General features: G+C 34.9%; 1 protein-coding gene across 2 annotated transcripts in view; it reads right to left on the reverse strand.

Annotated features, from left to right (window-relative positions):
* Nucleotides 1–23,002, reverse strand: part of LOC149556032 (phosphoesterase) — a 141,883-nt gene that overhangs the window by 82,805 nt on the left and 36,076 nt on the right. For both annotated transcript variants that reach the window (XM_089830153.1, XM_089830154.1), the window contains exon 7: nucleotides 17,694–17,775. In XM_089830153.1, coding sequence (XP_089686279.1) covers nucleotides 17,694–17,775 — 82 coding nt within the window. The remainder of the gene's footprint in view (nucleotides 1–17,693; nucleotides 17,776–23,002) is intronic.

Consider the following 23,002-nt stretch of genomic DNA (forward strand, 5'->3'; position numbering starts at 1 on the left):
CACCACCATCAACATCATGTCCTTATAATGAGATTGAGCAACATGAAATGCGATGGCATTGCCAAAGAACATACGAATAGAATCATCCATTTATTCCCTAAAATGCACATTGAACATATCAGCTATGGAGTTATTTGACATCTCGTGTTTCCCCTTTCCCTGTTGTGATTCTCCCAAAGTACTATGATTGGATGAGGGTCGAAAAGATGACATTGAAATTGTTCTTGCCCTTTGATGCAATGGATGAGTAGAAGTATTTGCTGCCCCTAAATTTGATAAATAGTTTGAATATGTTGTCTACCAAACGAGGTAGTAGGCCCTACATCTTCAATGTTATTTAAAGCACCCCAAAGCTTGGTGGACTCAATTTTGTAATGCAACTTTTTAGCCTTCTTCAAAATGCATGCTCCCACACATTTGCCTAGCCAAAAGAGGAAGTGTGCATTAACTCTAATGATGCTCCCAAACCATTTTGTACAACAAATTTTGCATTTCCATTTCCTCGTGCCACTACCTATTGGCATTGATCCTATTATTCATGTTACAATCACTCAAAGAAGATTTGGGAGCATAAGGACCCCTAGCCCAGCCTACTAAAAGCTACGAGGGGCAAACAACAGCAAGTGGTGCACTAGCCATGGAAATGGTTTGACCTTCTCGATTTGGCCAATGCTCATACCCCTCCTCCTTATGCTCAGGTTCATATTTCGTTTAGCTTGCACCATGAGAATGAATTTTCATCTCATCCTCAATTATATCATGACTATGGGAGCTCATTCATACTGCATTTCACAAAATGAAAAACAAAAATCAACAATCGCATACTTTCAGCCTAGATCCTACTTTAAAATAAAACAAATTAGAACTCGAAATTTTAATTTTTTAACAAATTCAAATTATAAAACAATATCTAATTAATATTTCAATCTTGACTCTTTGGGGCAAAAAGGAGAATTATAATGAATGTTCATTTTGCCCTCAACATTCAATATTATCTCTAATTTAGAAAATGAAACGACAAAAAATTAAAAAAACATTGAAATTTGAAGCAAAATGGAATAAAAACAATTAGAATTAGAATTTACAAATGAAAATCAGAAATTAAAATTAAAAATTAAAGCTTGATCTTGTGCATGAAAAATTTCTTCAACAATGTGAAAAACCTTCCTACTCTCCTCCTTGCTCCTTGTCACTCCTCTTTTACTTCCAATTAGTCCTTTCACTCCTTCAATCGCTTTTTTCTCAGCTCTTCACTCTCCTTGTTGTAGCAAACAAGTAGAAATGACAATGTGAATCAAAATAAGCTTGAAGGGCATTTGTAGGCTTGTAAGGCCTTAAATGGGCCCCATATCCACTTTGTTGAACTATAGCATCAATCAAAGTGATATACTCATAACATTGAGTATTTGTATCCATGGTTTATATGAACATTATTTTATGTCTTACATTATTATAAGAATAATATATATAAATATATGTCATATATGTAATATAATATTATATATATACATTATATATTATTATATAATAATATAATAATATATTACGTATATGGTTAATATATTAATATTAAATATATGCTTAAAGGTGAGTTATACATAGAGTTAACTAAAGATGATTAACTATAGGGACATGTCTCTTGAAGAGACACGTCTCCTCTTCTCATATTTATATGAGATCCAAATCTGCATTTGGAAATCATCAATTACAATGGTCATGATTATACATTTGCAAAAACAATCCTAGTTACTTTAACATGGTATCAGAGCAGGTTGCTGCAAATGATAAATTTCTAATAAAATCAAAGAAGTGCTCACCAAATGTCAGCATGAAGGTGACAACAATAGTAGATAATCCAACGACATAAAGAGCTCACTAAAAGCACCTCTACAATATCATGGAATGTAGTGACTGAGAATAATGATTGCATACCATGTAATACCATTTGAGACATTACATTATCGAAAGGTAGACTCTCACAAACTTAAGAACTTTGGAAGGTGCTCAATGTTATTGGGGAGTCAATTAAGGTTGAAAATTTAGAATCATTTACAAAGTTTTTAGGGAGCCCATTAATGTACTGATATTCTAAACCTCAAGAAAATTTATATTGGTCAAACTGTCGAGTCCATGATTAATTTGTGGGGCCTTAAGCTATCATCGGGGACTTACATATCTCGATCCTGATCATGTTGTCCTACACTACGAACACCCTTGGGTGTTTCATCGTAGTAGATTTTATGCAGATCCAAGTGTAGAGATCATCGACACCGCAGGAGATTATAAATCACCATTCTCCTAGGCATCAAAACATAGTTGGCTTCAAAGACATTTAATCCCATATGGGCATTGTGATGGAATCTACAATAGAGGGCGAGCTCTTTCATCGCATTTTGAAAGCTAAGTGGTTTCTTCGTTAAATAGCTCTTATCAATGGTGAATTACGACCATGGCATGCACATCCATTATCAAGATTTAAAGTTGTCAACATGTTGTTGGAAGGAAGTGATTTAACTCCTCGTCTCAAAATAGATGTAGTTCTTAGACTCTTCTGGCTTGGACAATTAAGCCTTTCATTTTTTTATCGTTATGGTTTGACACTATCGATTTCTGTATATGCTTGTTCAAAACTGAGCCTCTCACACACAACCCGAACAAACCATGTTTTTTAATGTGAGCTCCCAATCCCTTTGGTCACATCGACATCATAATGACCAAGATGGAGTAATCAGAATACGTTGTTCTATTGTCTACATCGGCAACTTTGGCACATGTTCATGGGAATATGACTTATTTCCTATTCTGCCAACAAGGCAATTTCCGCGAGCATCCAATGATTAATTGCCTCCAATAAGCGCAAACCATGAACTGTGATAGTACATAAACAATAATAATCTTACACCAAACAATTGAAAATAGAGCCACAATAGCATCGGAACAGGAAGACATGAAAGTAGGCTCTGATGTTTGGTTTACTTGAGCTGTGCTGAAGACATGAAATTCAGTCTTCATGAGAAAAATAGAAGAATATTAAGATAAAGATCTAAGCATGTAAAGACTAGAAAATTGTATCACCGCCAAACTATATAATTCTGCCTCAATGGAGTTGGTGACCCTAACACACCTTATTCTGCTCAAGCCATGTGTAAGAGGGAATAATTAATAAGGGCATGATTCTAAGTATTGGACACAACCCACTTCAACTTTAAAGCAACATTAGGTCAAGATTCACCAAATGATCTCTAGGCGAGATCGAGATTCAAAACCTTTACATAGGATTCATATGAAAGTTTTCATATATATTTATATGATCACCATGGACAAAGTTGAGTCAACAACGCTGGTGTGGATAGATCAATGGAGACCAAAGAGTGTCATTGAAATAAAAGGACATTAAAATACAATCCCTAGGTGACGAAAATGTAAAAGATAACATTACAAGACTCCATTTGAGTATTCCCCTGCAATCAAGTCTCTGCTCGTATCTCTCCTATAATACGTTGATTGCAGAAAGGATAAGTGTCAAACCAATTTTTGATCAAGGTATGATATATTTTGCGTTTTATTCCAATGCTATAAATCAATTAATTCATATTATATGAATATATGATAGATGTTATGAATTAATTATTATTGAGTATTATGTTATGAATAAAAATTAAGAATTATGTTATCTTGATTTTATTATTAAAAATATAAAATAAAGAGTTGTGTTATAAAAATTTATGTTGTTAGTAATAGATATGAGATAAATTTGCTAACATCCTAATCTATGTTAAAATATAGATCATAGTGTATATATATATATATATAGAATATGGAAGATATACTTTATGTTCAGAGTATACACATTTATCTATATTATATTGGGATGATCTTATATAATTTTGCAAAATTATTAATTATCCTTGAGTATTATCTCTTATTTCTATACAAGCTATGTGCCTTGATCTTTTCCTCTAAGATTGTTACTACAGGAAGATGGAGATTGAGATTTAGAGGGAGCCTGACATTTCATTAGAGACAACCTTAAAAGAAAGGGAGTAGATAAAGGATGCGATTCAGTCAATCTTTGATGATCTTTGATCATATTGATTCAAAGGGAGTAAACCATGTTGTGATAGAATCTTCAATGATTGATACATTGTAACAGTCAAGAGGTCTTTAATTCATGCAACTATGTGATCTTAATGGACCTACCCCTCGTGTACGTCATATGAAAGTGGTGAGTTTAGTTGAATCATCTACGATAAATGATAAATGATACTTATGTATGAGTTGTAGAGTCATTCAAGTGACACAATCATACTCAATCAAGATATTGGCGTATTGTGGACAAGTTTGTGTTAGCTTTTACTATTAAGCTTAATGAATGTTTGGAGCTTCAATGTATGAAAAGAGTAAGTTGGAACTTAGAAAGAAGTCGTCAAATTTGATGTGATGTAAAAGTGTTCAATTATATAAGAATGGGTATTTTACATTGTGAGTGGGGAATGATAGGAAATGTTTCATTCCCACTTAAACCATCCTTAGAAAAGGAGATATTCCATGACCTTCATGTGTATACTTATCTTTGGCATTTATCTAATTTGTAGTCTCTCTCTTATTTGTGATTCTCTACATACTATAAGGGTTATCTGCCTTGATCTTTTCCTTTATGTTTGAGGATGTTCTTACAGGAAAAGAAGGTTGGTACTTTACACATGCTACCAGTTATTGGGCAGACTCAACCTAATGATAGTAACTTCGTAGACCCTGATCATCATGATGGATAAAATAAGGCACTCATCTTTGATGATTGAGATTATGAGATTCTTCTACATTGAGGGAGTATGATGATTGAGATTATGAGATTCTTTTACATTAAGAGGGAGTATGACACTTCTTCAAAAGCAATGCAGAAGCTTACAAGATTTATACTCAGAGGGAGTCTAGAAATACATGGGGATGACTCAATGATGTTGATGGGCCTACTCCTACGTATATCATGAGGAAGCGATGAGTTTGACAGGCATCCCTAGGTAAAGAGGGTTTCTAAGGAAGTAACTAGAGGACCTGACTTCCCAAGATCGATGTTCAGAGAGAAAAAATTTGAAATGCAATCCTTTGTGGATGATATCTTCTCTACGAATAAAAGTTCTAAGAGAAATTCTTTATAATGCACTCTCCTCTATGAGAGAAAAATATGAGATGAAAACCCTTTGTACCACCCTATGACTGGGTTCATCGTGCTTACTATTTCACATACGTAATCAAAGGTGACGATCTTGCATTGACATATATAAACAGAAGGTAACCATTATAAGATGACGATCTTATAAATGGTAGACCTATTATCATGGTTCTTTGGGCCAAATTTTGCCGGACACCATGATAACGAACATAGAAAAGGTAATCTTTGTAAGATGACGATCTTGCAAATGATAGGCCAATTATCATCAAAATTCTAGATATTGTTTTGAACAATTAGAGGTCATTGATAACGAATGCATTATGATTGCTCTAGATATTGTTTTGGACAACTAGTGATCATAATATATGTTATGATAGTGTTCATAAAATTGCGGTTGTAGTTATTTGACAAGTCACTATTTCAGAGTGTTAAAATCAAATAATATGTTGTGTATAGATATCCTTGATACTGATATCTCATAAAATGTTTTTTTGTCACTTCTCCCTTGCTAAGAGGGAGTGTTGAAGTATAGCATTAGTCAAAGTGATATAACATTGAGTATTTGTATTCATGGTTTATATGAACATTATTTTGTCTTATATTATTGATAAGAATAATATTTATAATATATATTATATATGTAATATACTATTATATATTATACATTATATATTATTATATAATAATATAATAATAAATTACATATATGGTTAATATATTAATATTAAATATATGCTTAAAGATGAGTTATACATAGAGTTAACTAAAGATGATTAACTATAGGGACATGTCTCTTGAAGAGACATGTCTCCTCTTCTCATATTTATATGAGATCTAGATCTACACTTGGAAATCATCAATTACAATGGTCATGATTATACATTTGCAGAAACAATCCTAGTTACTTTAACACACTTAGGGCTCGAATAGAACCAAAAAAAGTGATTGTTTTAAACTCGTGCAAAAAGCGTTTGTCTATGAAGATGCCTAGATGCCCCCAAGATGCTAACACGCCCCCTTTCGACATCCCCACACCTTAGTGGTGATCAATGGATGACAGGCAGCACTATTGGGGAATTGGGAATGCCATCCCCACATCCCGAGGATGTCCTTGTTCCAAGAACACAAGGGTTGGAGGGGATCACGTCCCCATGTAACACTAGCATTACAAGACATATGGGTGATGTTCCAAAAATAATTGTTAAAAGACTTAGGAAGGTTGTTGAGTGCTTATAAGTGCATAGATAAGATAAAATAAATTTATTAATATCCAAGAGACCGACAAGGGTCTAAGGAACAGAAAAATGCACAAGAAGCCAACAGCGAGCAACGAGAGCACCAAACAGTGTCCACAGAAAGAACTAACAAGAAAGCAAAAAGATAATATGAGACAATTATGCATTGTAAATGCAAATACTAAATGTTTGAGGAATTGTTTTACAGATAATGCTTCAAGCATGAAAGAGGAAGTTTCTTGGCATTGTAGGTACTATTAGGAATATAGTGGAAAGCAAGTTTTACTTTTCAGAGGATCGTTGTAAATTTAATTGTACTGCCTTCTTGGTATGTATTTTCCAACTAGCAGCGATCTCTTATTTATATTGAGAATAAGTCGTGAAGAGACATATCCCTTCGTGGGACAAGTCTATTCATTAATTAGATAATTAATATAATAATAAACTTAATTAAAGTTTTATTTATATATATATATATATATATAAATTTCTCTCATATAATAAATAAACTTAATCTCAAATATAATGAGGATATATATATATAGGTTTATCCAACAGAAGCTACCAAACATCAACACTCCCTCTTAGCTAGGAAGGATAAATACAAGACAAATATTACACCATTGATAATATTAGGAATAACAAATTTTAAGGATATCTTTATGCAGAAGATATCCACCATTTTTATATCACATTTGATATCATGAGTATCCGCCTCCAGAATATTAACATATAATATTCGCCAAATACTATGAGTAATGTTTTGCAAAATATCAATACATGATATTCACCATTTTGAAATCGCATGAGTATTGGCCTCTCGAAGATCAACATGTGATATTTTACCAAATACTCTGAGTAATGGCCTACAGAATATCAAGATACGATATTCACCATGTACTCAATAAGGTTTGATATCACATCTAATATCATGAGTATTGGCCTCCAGAATATCAACATATGATATTTTTCACCAAATACTCTTTAAATAATGGCCTCTAGAATGTCGAGATGCGAGATATTCACCAAGTAATGTAAGTAACGGCCACTCGAACATCAAGTCGCATGATATTCACCAAGTATTTTGTGCAATGGCCTCCAGAACATCAATTTGCATAACATTCACCATACTCAAAAATGTTTATAAGGTATGTACACATGCATTCTCATAATGTGTACCATATAAACATCTGCCACAAAGTATAATCTCTCATGATCTGCATAGACATTGTAAGATATCCATCATGATAGAAAATTTTAGTTATTGTAAGATCGTCACCTTTCAATAACTTCTACAAATACAAACGATAATCATTTAACACTTCCTCATAATGTACATGGGGGTAGGCCCATTAAATCATGCAATCATACGCATGATACCAAAAGCATGAGGTCAAAAATTCCCTCTGATTCTGATATGATCAAGATCTTCAAAGATCAACTTAAACATATCCTCTACCCCCTCCTTCAAACAAATGTCTCAGACTCCCAAACAGCAACCTTTTGAGATCCTTTACCTTTGAAGAAGTGTCAGACTCCCTCTAAAGTTGATATCAATCTCCTTTTCCTGCAAGAACACTCTCAGAGGAAAAGATCAAGGCACATAGCTTTTTAGAATGTATTGAAAACAAATTAAAGATTAACTACAAAAGTAAATATAGGTAGTATATAATAATCAAAAATGGTTATCTCTCTCCTCATATTGAGCTCCACTTAAGATTGTTTATAGATAGTATCTCTAGAAATGGATCCTCTTCATAAGCCACTCAGATTACTCATACTTTGTCTTCTCATAGAGATTCCAATATTTTCATTGTTTGAGACTCTACTTTCCTCTTTCATAACCTTTTCTTTTTTCAGATATATTATTTTATCTCTACTTTACATACTTCAACTACTGACTTATTTCTTTTTAAATCAAATGACCTTCATTTATGTCCTATGCAATGGTAGATGTGTCTTTCCAAAATGAAAGGTCATATCTCTTTAAAATTAAACTACACTTTCTCTGATTATAATCACACCTTTTAATTTGAGCAATTGATTTGAAGAAGGTAATATTATGATCCTATTAGCGATATGCATCTTTTGTCTTGGGCATTCAATGGTGATATTAGAGTATATGTTTGTTGCTATCCACTTGCTACCTTCCTTCCATAAACCAGAGTTATTAATTACTATTGTTCTTATTCATAAATGTCACTTATGTTTCTAATGTTGACATCACTTTAAAAATAAGGATTATTTTTGTGGTGGGCTGCTGGTTACGTATCCTCCACAACTCCCTCTTTGGAGATTTCCATGTGGACATCCAAAACAAGGTGAGGAAACCTTCGTACCTCACCTACTATTCATTTTGCACATCTTCCAAATGCATAATTCGATCATATCCAACGACTCTGCTAGTTTCCTTATAGCTGCCCAACAACATCCATCTTCCTGTTATGATAGCACAACACAACAATTCAAGAGATGGCAAAATCATCCATAATTTGATCCTTGTCTAATTTATTGCCACTCCATAATCAAGTCTTGTAATGTTTATGGTATTTCATCTAGAAACTCAGTACTAGATATTATTGGCTTCATTCAGATTGGTAGTCATTAATTGAAAGCAACAAAGGATATCCTAATTTCTGAAGAGCTAGAACAATAGTGTGGTGATAATCCCTTCTCTGTATTACCCAATGTCCATATTTAATTCCTCGTCAAGTGATTGATGTACTCTAATGCTATCTCGTCCAATGACCTTGCTAACTATATCATTGATCATATTTACATAAATATATCTATTGTTGGGTTCCTCTTGTGAGTCCTTTCCCATGTTGATGCAAGATTCCACTAAGCCTTTCATTGAGAGTGGTGTGTCTTTGGGGGCCTTAACTTGCCTCCTGCATCAAAGCTTACCTCATTACCTTCGGTCGCCCATTTTCCTCCTAAGGTTTAGTAATTCTGCATTGCATTTGATAAAGAGGAATAAAAAATGGAAGCAGCAAATGTAAGTTTGTAGATATATGTTGACAGATTAATTTATTACAAAGTAGTAGTAATGTTTTATCATCGAGTGGCAATTCCATTAACCACGTAGAAGACTAGTTTATTATGTGTATTGTGAATAGATTGTAATTTGCATTTAACTCAATCGCCCTTATAAGGAACAACAATCATTATCTCCTTAAAATGGTTGTGTCGTCTCTATAAAGAATGCTTCACACATTCACCCCAAGGATTTCATCTGAGAATCTGCCACTAATAGGGAGTAATTATATGTCCTAGTTTTATATTATCAACAGTTTTGATGGTTCAATTCGGATTTGATTCTAAAGAATTATGTTTTATGATCAGAGGAAGGTTCCCGTAAAATGTTCAACTTGATGAGTATGGGATATGTTTCGAACTCTACATTTTGTAACCCCTCTCCAAGCTTCACCAAAGATTACATTTGACACTGACGTGGACTTCACAATGAGTGGGAGACTAGTCGCGCTCAGCATAACATCTTCCCAATACTCACAATCTGAGAATTGTTTGAACCCCCTCCCGAGAGGCTTCTAAGACAGAGACTCATCTCGTCATTTAGTCAAACTCTTACTTGATGATTCCTCTTGATCTTGCTTAGTACTATAGCCTATATTATGTCAACTAATAAATTGCTATGGCACCTCCACAAACAAACAATTGTATGACTATGGCTCCAACCTTGCACTTGCTTGAAACCATATGTCCCAATTTATGTATACTTTCGACATGTTTGTGAATGGAATGCCTAGACTTGGATGTCGGTAGCAATGAAATTACTACTGGCGTAATTGATGCAAGGAAGGGGTGAATAACTAGGGCCAAAGGATCACCCAGATATCGAACCACCTTGCAAGAGTTAACACAATGGAAGCAAACACAAAGAACAGCAACCAAAGGACGAAGAAGAGTGAGATACTTTTATTAATTCATCAAAATATCTTCATACATGCCCAGTTGTAAGGCCTTTTGGGTTACGGCCAAACACAAATACATTCACATTTAAAGATCCAATAGCAAATTCACACTATCCAGTTCTGCTCTGCAATCCACTTCCAAAACTGCCTAACTCTAAGCTTAAACACTATATCTACTTGCCGAAACGACTTATAGATCATTGTAGAAAATTAGATAAGAGGAAGGCCAACCCAGCAATGCTCTGGACACATCTGAAGAAAAGATCTTAACATAAATGTCGCGATCGAAATAAATCCCGCAAGTCGGCTCACAAAAATCATGTCCAAATGCTGACACTCAGCATAAGCAGGAAAACTCGGCACATGAAGGGTCACTCAGCATACACTGGGTAACTCAGTATATGAAGAGTCACTTGGCATACACTGGGTAACTCGGCACATGAAAGAACACTCGAACAACACTAGATTGCTACAATAACTCGGCACCAACTGAGTGCTACAATAACTCAGCACCAACTTGCAGAATGAACAAAAATGAGCAAGATAACAAGGCAACCCAAGATGCTCCTGCATCAGACAACCATGGTTGAAAGAAATGATTCTCCTAAATCATTGAGATGGCACAATCTGAGTTGAATCCAACTCAGATTGAGAAATCCATGAAGCATTTTCAATAGGCTTGTTTTTCCACTTCACCAAATATTCATAGCAATCTTTTCCTCTTGTGCTCTTGCCAACTCTCTAATCCAATACTTGTTCAACTTCTTCAATTTGCTTCTTAGGATAATCTTCTGATACAACAACTTCATCATCTGACTCATGACACTTATACAAATCAAAAATATTGAATATAGGTGATATATCCATGTCATCAGGTAACTCAACTTCATAAGCATTACCACTGTCAAACTTCTTCAAGATCTTAAAAGGTCCAAATTTCTTCATCTTTAGCTTACTGTATGTTCCAACTGTGAATCTTCGTTTCTTCAGATGAACAATCACCTCATCACCAATTTGAAAATCATAGTGTATTCTTGACTGATCAGCATTCTCCTTATACTCCTGATTACTTTGTTCCAACCTAAACTTCACTTCCTTATGTAAAGACTCCATAAAATCAGCAAATTCTTCTCCTATAGCGCTTATCTTTCCTTCACCAACATCTCTCAAATTTGATACTCCTCTAAACTTCATTTCAGTAACAATCTCAAAAGTTGTCTTTCTTGTACTCCTATTCACAAAATTATTATATGCAAATTCAGCTTGTGCCAATACCATCTCTCAATTACTTGGCTTATTCCCAACTAAACATCTAAACAAATTACTTAAGCTTCTCTTCACAACCTCTATTTGTCCATCTGTTTGTGGATGGAATGTAGAACTAAACTTTAATTTAGTACCCATCTTCTTTCACAAAGTCTTCCAAAAATAACAACAAACTTATTGTCTCTATCAAAAATAATGCTTCTTACTAATCCATGCAATCTAAGAATCTCTTTAACGAAAAGTTCAGCAAGATGCTCAGCATCTAATGCCTTCTTACATGGTATGAAATGAGCTATCTTAGAAAATCTGTCCACTACAACAAATATGGAATCATACCCCTTCATTGTCCTAAGTAATCCAAGAACAAAAATCCCTACTAATGTCACTCCAAGGTTTTTCAGGAACAGTAATAGGTGTATACAAACCAGAATTTTGACTTGCTCCTTTTGCAATTTGACAAACTCCACAACTCTTTACAAATTTCTGAACATCCTTATACATTTGTGGCCAACAATACTTCTCTTTCAGCAAACTTCATGTCTTATCAATTCCAAAATGTCCAGCCAATCCACCAGAATGCTTTTCATTAATCAAATTCAACCTCATAAAACTTCTAAGAATACACAACTAAATGTCTTTCAAAAACATGCCTTCTTGAATGAAATACTCATCATACTTACTTTTGTGATCTGTCAAATTTGGTGCTTTGCACTCTCTCCACGCCTCAAAAAAATTAGGATCAACATCATACAACTCTTTCATTTCATCAAAACCAAGAACTTCAACCTTCATTTCAGTCAACAAAGAACGTCTTCTACTCAATGCATCAGCAACTCTGTTAGTAACTTCACTCTTATACTTAATAACAAATGTAAAATTCTCCAAGTACTCAACCCACTTCATATGTCTCTTATTCAATTTATGTTGACCTCCCAAGTATTGTAAAGCTTTATGATCAGTATACAACAAAAACTCCTTAGGAATCAAATAATGTCTCCTCTTCTTCAATGCTTGAACAATAGCATAAAACTCTTGATCATACACAGAATACTTCCTCGTAGCATCATTCAACTTCTCACTAAAGAAAGCAATGGGTTTACCTTCTTGACTTAATACAGCTCCGATTGCATTACCGCTTGCATCACATTCAACTTGAAATACTTTGTTGAAATCAGGCAAAGCCAATACAAGTAATTCAGCAACCTTTTGTTTCAAAGTCTCAAAACTCTTATCGGCGCCATGTGTCCACTTGAATTCCTTTTTATCTGCCCTCATTGTCTTAGTCATAGCATTACAAACAGCACTAAAATTCTTTATAAACTTTCTGTAAAAACTAGCCAAACCATGAAATGATCTTACCTCACCCACATTCTCAAGTGTAGGCCATTCCAAAATTGCTTTAACCTTCTCAGGATCCACCTTTAATCCATCAGATGAAATCACAAATCCCAAATACACAATCTCCTCTTGCATAAAAGAACACTTTTTAAGATTAAACGGCAATTTTTCCTCTTTTAACCTCTACAATACTTGTCTAATATGCTCAAGATGTTCTTCCTTAGTCTTACTGAATATCTAAATATCATCCAAATAAACAATCACAAATTTACCCAAAAATCTTTCCAAAACTTCATTCATCAACCTCATGAAAGTACTAGGTGCATTAATCAAACTAGAAGGCATAATCAACCATTCATACAAACCATCTTTTGTCTTGAAAGTAGTCTTCCATTCATCACCTTCTCTGATTTTGATTTGATGATAGCCACTCTTGAAATCAATCTTGGTAAAATACTTTGCTCCACTCAAACAATCCATTATGTCATCCATCCTTGGCATAGGAAACCTATATTTCACTGTGATTTTGTTAATAGCTCTAGAATCAATACACATTCTCCATTCTTCATTCTTTTTAGGTGCTAATACAGCAAGTACAGCACATGGACTCAAACTTTCTCTGATCAAACCTTTCAGCAACAACTCATGCACTTGTCTCTTAAGTTCTTCATTCTCTGTAGCTGTCGATCTATATGGTGCTTTGTTTGGCAAGCTAGCTCCAGGAATCAGGTCCATACAATGATTTATGCTTCTTACTAGAGGTAAACTATCAGGAATATCATCAGCAACAATATCTTTATATGCATTCAGCAATTTCTATTGGTACTCGGCTATCACTATCTATTGTCACTCAGCCATTACTAGCTTTTGTTGCTTGGTTATTACTACCAACACTCGATCCTCTAGGAACTATAGCAAAACAAACTCGATTCTTCTTTACTTCCTTTTCAAATTGTTTTCCATTAACCATGCAAACTTTTATTGCAGTACAACTGACCTCATCTGGACTTTCAATCAAAGGCAACAATATTTGTTTCTTCTCATTCACCCAAAGAGTATATTGATTCAATCTTCCATCATGCATAGCATATCTATCATATTGCCAAGGTCCACCCAACAAAATATGACAACAATCCATAGGGATAATATCACACAAAATTTCATCAAAGTAATGTCCAATCTTGAACTTCACAAGGCATTGCTCACTTACCAATATCTTATGCTCATCTTTGATCCATGAAACATGATAGGGTTTAAGATGTTTTAGCCTTTGCAATTGCAACTTTGTAACCAGCTTTTCTAATGCCAAATTTGTAGAACTTTCACTATCAATGATCACTTTACAGCATTTTCCAGCCATCTTACATCTTGTCTTGAAAAGACTTCTCCTTAAAACAGGTTCCTCATCACTTCCCTTATTTCATTAAGGTTCTTCTCACCATCAAATTTTCTCCAGCCTCAGGTCCACTTGGTGAACCCTCATCATCTCCTTGAATCACAGCATTTTTGTTACCTTGCCCACTTTTAGAGGATATACATTCAAAAGATCTATGTCCCTCTTTACCACATCTGAAACAATTACCATGAAATCCACCTCTAGAATAAGAATTACCTCTTCCTCGATAAGAATTAGTACCTCCTCGGTAAGAATTACCACTTTTCCATTCGGTCTTGCCTTTGTCATCATTCTTCCATTTAGATTTGCCTTTATCTTACACAAAACTTTCAGATCTGCCATCTTTACCATAAGATCTACCTTTGCCTTTCTGGAATCTACCACCTCTACCTCTTTGTTTTTATTCATGCTTCTTTGTCAAAATCTCCTCAGCTTTCAAGGTATATTGATATGCTTCTTCAACACTTTCCAACTTCACAAAACTTATTTCATCTTGAATTTCAGATCTCAATCCATTTATGTACCTTGCAATTTTCTCGACATCATCATCCACATGTCCAAATCTGATGTCCAATATATAGAATTCCTCGATATACTCTTTCACAGTCATGTCCTTTTGTTTCAAATTTTGCATCTTTCTTAACAAGCTAACTTGGTAATCAACAGGAAGGAATTTGTTCTTCACCATCTTTGGCCAAGTTCTGATCTTCTCCTTTCCTCTCCCTTGTCTATCAGTTTGCAAGTGCTCCCACCATAGTGATACATGACCTTTCAACCTAGTGACTACAATCTTCACCTTTCTATAATCAGAGTTTTCATACTCAAAGAACTTCACCATATGAGAGATTTAATCCAACACAGCATTGGTATCCAATTTTCCATCATAAGGAACAACTTCTATAGCAAGATTTGAATTTGCCCTAAACAACACTCGCAATAATCTTTCCTCATCTTGATCCTCCTCAAGTTTTGGATTATGGTTTGGTGTTGCCGCTCATCGCTTACATCATCAAAATGTGCTCCTCTCCTCTGGGCTGTCTCCACAGCATCTAATCTGACTGCAATTTGTCTCAACTGATCCAATATGGCATTATTAGCATTTCCTCTACCATGAACCGTCTTTACAAATCAAGTTCTTGCAAGATCGTAACCCTCTACAAGTTATAGGTCAAATCTGCAGATCTGCCACCCTACAATCAAATCCGAATCAAGGTTCTACATGATCCAATCTCCACAAGGATGAACCTCAAGCTCTAATACCACCTGACACAAGAAAGGGGTGAATAACTAAGGCCAAAGGCTCACCCAACTATCTAAACCACCTTGCAAGAGTTAACACAACGGAAGCAAACACAAAGAAAAGCAACCAAAGGAGGAAGAAGAGTGAAATACTTTTATTGATTCATCAAAATATCTTCATACATGCCCAGTTGCAAAGCCTTTTGGGTTATAGCCAAATACAAATACATTCACATTTAAAGATCCAATAGCAAATTCACACTATCCAGTTCTGCTCTGTAATCCTCTTCCAAAATTGCCTAACTCTAAGCCTAAACACTCTATATATACTTGTCAAAACGGCTTACAGATCATTCTAGAACATTACATAAGAGGAAGGCCGACCCAACAACGGTCTGGACACATCCCAAAAAAAAAATCTTAACATAAATGTCGTGATCGAAATAAATCCCGCAAGTCGGCTCGTAGAAATCACGTCCAAATGCTGGCACTCGGCATAAGAAAGAAAACTCGGCACATTAAGGGTCACTTAGCATACACTGGGTAACTCGACACATGAAGGAACACTCGGACAACACTAGATTGCTACAATAACTCAGCACCAACTAAGTGCTACAGTAACTCGGCACCAACTTCCAGAATGAACAAAAATGAGCAGGATAACAAGGCAACCCCGGATGCTCCTGCATCAGTAATATCCATGAAACGTGTGAATCGTTGGTAGAGCCAATATCCCTTTTAGCAATCCCAGTTAGAGTTCAGTTGTGAGGCTTAGGAATTCTAGTGTTAGTGATGCCAAGTATTTCGCGAGGAACAAAACATCAATCCCTGACATCGATTCTTCCCTGGATTCCATTTTCATGATCCTTGCATTAGAGATGCTTTCTTCTCTCCTACCTTACTCGCGGATGTGAGTGTGTTCATAGTGTAATGTTCAAATCGCAGATTCGCCATAATAAGTCAGTTTTATGAAAAACAAATGGTCTTCTCCTTCACATTGGCACTTGTTGTGAATCTCCTTTCTTCTGGACATACGAATAGAGGTCTGTTACAATAGCCTCCTTTCCAAGTCATTAGCTTTAAATCCATTTTGCTCTATGGTTCTTTATTTCTCATCTTACATTTGCAATCTGACTCTACTACCCTGGTAATTTTCAGAGGATTGCTGCAAATGTAACTATACTGCCTTCTTGGTATGTATTTTCCAAAGCGATGTCTTGTTTATATTAAGAATAAGCCATGAAGAGACATGTCCCTTCATAGGACAAGTCTATTCATTAATTAGACAATTAATATAATAATAAACTTAATCACATTATATCTCATAATAATAAACTTATATCTCAAATATAATGAACACATATATAAATTATATCTCAAATTTAATAATATATAGGTTTATCCGACAAAAGCTACCAATCATCAACAGTGAAGTCTTAACAGTAAGAAATTTTTTGAACCTAAGGATTTTTTTATTTTATTCCCCAATATTTATTCTCTTGGCATCTATCAAACCATCACCTGTGGTACTTTTCCTGAGTCATCAGACTGAAGACATTAGGAACTAAACTGGAAATTTCTAGTGTGTCCATTCAATTTTTTAGTTTTACTTTAAACCATATCTGCTAATCAAAATTGACCTATAAGTATTTCTTGAACCTGATCACAGAGACTGTTTTAATAAGAGAAACACAAGAATTTTGAAAGACTGTAAGATGTTACCAACAAATGGCTAATGGAACACCAATAATACGAACTAATCAGACAACTGTTAGCCACTCAATTTTGATTGGACCATTGCATGGTGATAGAAACATAAGGATTTCTCTTTTGGACCTGATCAAAGAAACAAATTTTAAATAAACAGACACTAACAAGAACTTTTTAGCACAATAAGAAGCTAGCAACAAACCGGTAATCAAACATCTATAATGGAACTAATCACTTAACAAATTTACAGTCAATTTTTAGATTAAAAGAGGTAGGACAGTAGAAAAATTTGGTTTCTTTCTTGAACCTGAATAAAGAAACAAAGCTTCACCAAAAAGTTGTGTACAAAAAGTTGGAAGCGCAGTTAGATATTACCAACAAACCTATAATTAAACACCTACCAGCTTATAACCTTTGTTGTGGTAGCTCTGTAATTTTTCAGGAACAGATTGATATTGCAGCGACCAAGCATCTGCTCCAATCCTAAAGCAACAATGAAAAATGCATCATTCAGAGCTTAGTAATCTTGTAAAATTATGTGATTTAGAGAAAAAACGTGATGCCTGAAAATCTGAAATACCCAAATTTTCATCCCTAGGTAAAATAAGCAAATAACCATACAATCTGCTTGTATAATCACAATGCAAATGGGTCCATAAGTATAGTTCTCTCCCCAGCTTGCATTCCTTTTTATGGTCTCTCAAATTCAGCTTAACAAATGGAATATATAACAATATTAACACTAAGATACTAGTTCAGGTGCAGGTTTGACATTTTGCTGATTGTTCTCCCTATCTTTGGGATAACTGGGTTTGGCCTTACAGAGATATAAATACATATTATTCAAACTTTAAAAATAATCATAACATATATATAGTTATAAATTACATACCGGTTACACTCAATGAAGGGCTGGAGGTCGACTTAGATGCAGTTGGAAGTGGAGGCAGATGCTGATACGTGGGGATGCACACAGGATGCAATTTTTCCATCAGAGTGACTTCCAAATTGTGCAATGTGCAATCTGAAGCCAAAATTATTTAACATATACTCTTGAACTCGGTTAAATGCATCTATTATGTTATTTTATAATTCATCTGTTTGCATCTCTTATTGTTTGCAAGCTCAGACGCTGGAAACTTAATTCTCAAGAGATATGTAACCAAACTTTATTATTAACGGAATTCGGACTACAGACTTCGCGGTCTTGCTACTTTTAGTTTTATTTCTCTGCTTTATATCTTTAAATTATTACTCAATTATTTATGTATCCCTGCCATCTCCACAAAGTCAGACTTCAAGGCCGAGGTTGGTTTCTAAAGTTGCCAACCTGTCCACTAAATTCAACGCCACCTTCTAGTAGGTTGCCACCACTTCATATCATGGCTTAGACAATAGTTTCTTAGGTCCAATTTTATTTCACAAGTCATTACCGTTTAGGTCCATAATGAACAAGAGATTAGGTATTATATGATATGGCTTATTTAAATGTTTGTGAACTATTAATTAGCATTTATATTTATCTTGATCAACGATGAAGTATCATACTATCAAATAATTTAATTCTGTATATTTCTTGCATTGTTATGTGTGTCTGTGTGTGTGTATACAAAACCCAAACACATAAAAAACCCCCAAAAAAATCCACGCATCTGCACAACTGATTCTCGTACCACATTCGCATCTGCACTTGAATCAGTAAGTTAGGTTACAGCTTATTTGAATGTTTGTGAACTATTAATTGGCGTTTAATATTTATCTTGATCAATGATAAAGTATAATACTATCAAATAATTTAAAAATGTATACTTCTTGCATTTCTTTATGTATAAATACACCCAAACACATACAGAACCCCAAGAAATATTCCACACATCGGTGCGCCCATTTCTCGTACTGCATCTACATCCATATCTGAATGGGTAACTTCAGTTATAAACATTAATGTCAAAAACATTTTACAAATAAAAATCCCAACCCTTTCTCCTACGAACCTTGCCATCGCAAGTACTGTAGGAATTCATGTGAAGCACAGAAAGTCAGAGTATGAGTATGTAATGCCCCCAATTCCAGAATAGAATTTAAGAATGAATATCTTGAAAATTAAATAAATACTAAATTAAATAATAATAAAAGATATAAAATATTAATAAGTATAATATAATATTAATTGGCAAGTATAATAAGATCATAATATAGTATATTGAATCAAATTATCATGTAATCTGATTTATATATTAATTAAGTATAATAATAATATTACTGTGATATATACATCAAATATTATATATAAACATTTAATGCAAATTATTAATTAGTAATAATACTATATGAAAGTGATATATTAATTAATGAATAAAGTAAAATTACTGATAAACCACTATAATGATAATGTTATATAAATATTAGAGCTATAACGTGAAAATTAAATATAGTCATATATTCAATTATACATATTGAATGTATTTAAAAATATCATTGTATACATGTGTAATTATCTGAAATATACATTTAATATCAAAATGTAATAATATAAATGAACAATAAAACATAAAATCAAATGCTAAGTTATAAGGTCGTGACTATTCTATCATGCAGAAGATATATATATAAGAGATCAACAGAAAAATGGAACCAGGCAGCAGAATACATATTAGAGACAGATATGAAAAATACAGGAACGGAGACTCGTCAGTCTTCTCAGGAGTTCGAGACGAGTGACAACTCAGCATAGGAGAAAGAGGCATTGAATAAGAATGATTGGAACAAGAGAGAAAGGGACTTGCAATCAGAAGGAAAAAGTCAAGTCTGTGTTATCCCTGGAGACAAACATCAGGCATCCGAGACATCAAAGAGAATAATAGTGTAGTTTACATTTGAATTATAGAATGATGACATTAAGTGGGTAGCACACTGTTTCATTTTCTCTAAGGCTGCTTTAGGTTGAGGACAGCAGTTTCAATGTGACATTCAGTCAGTGCTTGATAGGCACAAGAGAGTTTTCCAAGAGATACCCCCAGGTATTCCCCTAGATAGAGGGTTTGAGAATATTATTGAGTTAGAGGAGGGCGCCAATCCCGTCATTGCCACTCCTTATCATGACTCCAGGCACTATAAAGAGAAAATAGAAAGGATAGCCAAGAAACTCTTAGACATGGGACATATTAGACCCAGCCCCAGCCCTTTTGCTTCTTTGATAGTTTTGGTGAAGAATAAGGATGGCACTCTCCGCATGTTAGTTGCTCATGCGCTTTCCAAGAGACCCTCAGTAGTAGAGTATTGTGCCATTTCAAAGATATCGGCAGATTCGAAGTCCCAATTACAGGTTGAGTATTCTATGAATACTCGAACTTGTCAGATCATGGATGGGCAGCTCCAGGACAGAAGGTACAAGGTAATCAATGATGTGATTTCTTATAAGGATAGGATCTTTCTCATGCCAAAGTCTAAGCTCAAGGAAAAAATTAAGGAGACTCTTCATGATACACCATCAGCCGGAGATCCTGGTTTCTTCAAAACCTATAGGCAGGTCAAAGAAAGGTTTTCATGGAAGGGCCTCAAGGATGATGTCCTTCAGCATGTTAGAGAATGCCAAACTTGTTAGCAAAACAAGTCGGAGAACAAGTTTTCGGCCGGATTATTACAGCCTCTCCCTATTCCAACACAAAAATGGGAGAGTATCTCCATGGACTTCATTACAAGATTGTCGAGAGTGCAAGGCAGAGATTCCATTTTCATAGTTGTGGACAGATTGACCAAGTTTTCTCACTTTTATGCTATAGCGGCAGATTTGTCGCCCTCTCCAAAAGCCAAGTTATTTTTCCAAGAGGTTGTTTATGAGCTGGACTTGCCAGATGACATTAGAATCTGTAATGTTTTTCAAGTGTCTTCCCTCAAGAAGGCGATTGGTCAGCAAGTAGTACCTTCCGTTGGATTACCCCCACTGGATGAAGACGAGAAACTAGTCTTGGTTCTAGCGGAAGTGATTGAGATCAGAGAGAGAAAACTGCATAATAGATCCATTAGAGAGTATGTAGTCCGCTAGAAAGATTTTCTATATAAAGACACCACTTGGAAGGGCTAATCAATCCTGCAACATCCGGCACTAAGATTACTTGAGGGCAAGCAATCCCAAGAAGGGAGGACTCTAATGTCCCCTTTTCCGCACTAGGCCTTACTGGCACCTTGTTGGTTTATCTCCCCATCCAAATACGCTAACAGCATTGATCGTGAGGATGCAAACCAGTCACAGGAGTTTATTTGGTTTAGTTGGGAAAATATTTAAGTGGAGGAGCATTGCTATAGTTAAGTCACTTTATTTTATAAAGTGGATTTATAAAGTTACTTTATGATTTAAAATCATTTTATAACAAAAAGTAACTTAAGTGATTAGAAGATGAAAATGGCTTTTATCCCACATTGCCTAGTTGTTTGTACTTTCCCTCATATCAAGGTTATAAAAGCAACAAGCTCCTTGGGATTATCATCCATGAAAAATATATTAATATATTGTTTGTGAAAATCGATTGCTTAAATGTGGCTGGCTTTCTTAAGGACGAAACCCTTTAAGAAGTTTGGGAGACTAGACATAGCTCCAATGTTTGTTTCAATCCATTTCCCAACAATTAACAGTAAAGATTATTGGGAGTTTTGGTTTACACTAGCAAGGGGAAACGCAGAATCAGTGGTCCATGATATAGGAGAAAACAAGATTACGGCAGACAAGAAAAGAGTACAGCCAGTTAAAGGGAAATCAATGGAGATAAGTTTGCAAGTGTGAAGTACGTGTATCAGCAGACTATAGGGTAGTTTGATACAGCAACTTGGTGGACAGTCGGCATAGGGCCCATGAGACAGAAGTAACTCACGTGTCACCTAAAGCATCGTATCAGCTCACTCTGGTGGAGTAGCAGCATTCTTGCTAAACCTCGGTTGAATAGCAGACATTCACGTGGGAAGTGGACAAATTATGTGGCCCTTACCTAGCGGTCGAGAGCTCCACGTTCTTCCAACACGGAGGCATCTACAGGAGAGTGGGATAGTGCGTGTACGGATTGTAAGCTCGAGAGGATTTAGTGTACAGCATTTTGAAACCAATTGGGTGTTATTCTGAGAATGGTATGGACAGCGGAGGTTAATAGACAATGACCAATTTGGACTGACTCCTAACTGTGACACACTCCCACCCATAAAATCGGCCCTATAAAAATCTCAGACTTCTTCTATTTCGTTATTTCTATACATTAGAAGTGTTCCTAATCGAGTAGTAGCACCTACAATTGATTTCATTTTCAGTCAATATTGTTTATCAACTGTTGGTGTGTGTGTGTGCGCGCGCGCATGTGTGTGTGCATAGTCTATGCAAATAATGTTCTCGGGTCACCATTACCACAAAAACTTCTTTGGGGACAGTAAGCCAACTTGTTTGGGCAGCAACATCTTAAAAAATTTGTTATCAGTCAGAGAAAGGACATTTCAAGGAATGGAGAAAGCTTGTGGGAGTCCAAACATGTTATAAGACTTCTTCAAGAAAGGACAAATAAATCATATTCAATTGAATAAGAGTTGCAAACAATAACAAATTTTGGCTCTAAAATCAAATAAGTTTATCTTCTAAATTATTTAGAATTTAAAGATGAATATTATAATGAAATTTCTTCACTCAGTTTATTAAATTATACTTGAGTATATTGTGATTCTCATCTTAAAT

Source organism: Cupressus sempervirens, chromosome 5, assembly GCF_028749045.1.
Source record: "Cupressus sempervirens isolate cs-2001-9-10 chromosome 5, ASM2874904v1, whole genome shotgun sequence".
NCBI lineage: Eukaryota > Viridiplantae > Streptophyta > Pinopsida > Cupressales > Cupressaceae > Cupressus > Cupressus sempervirens.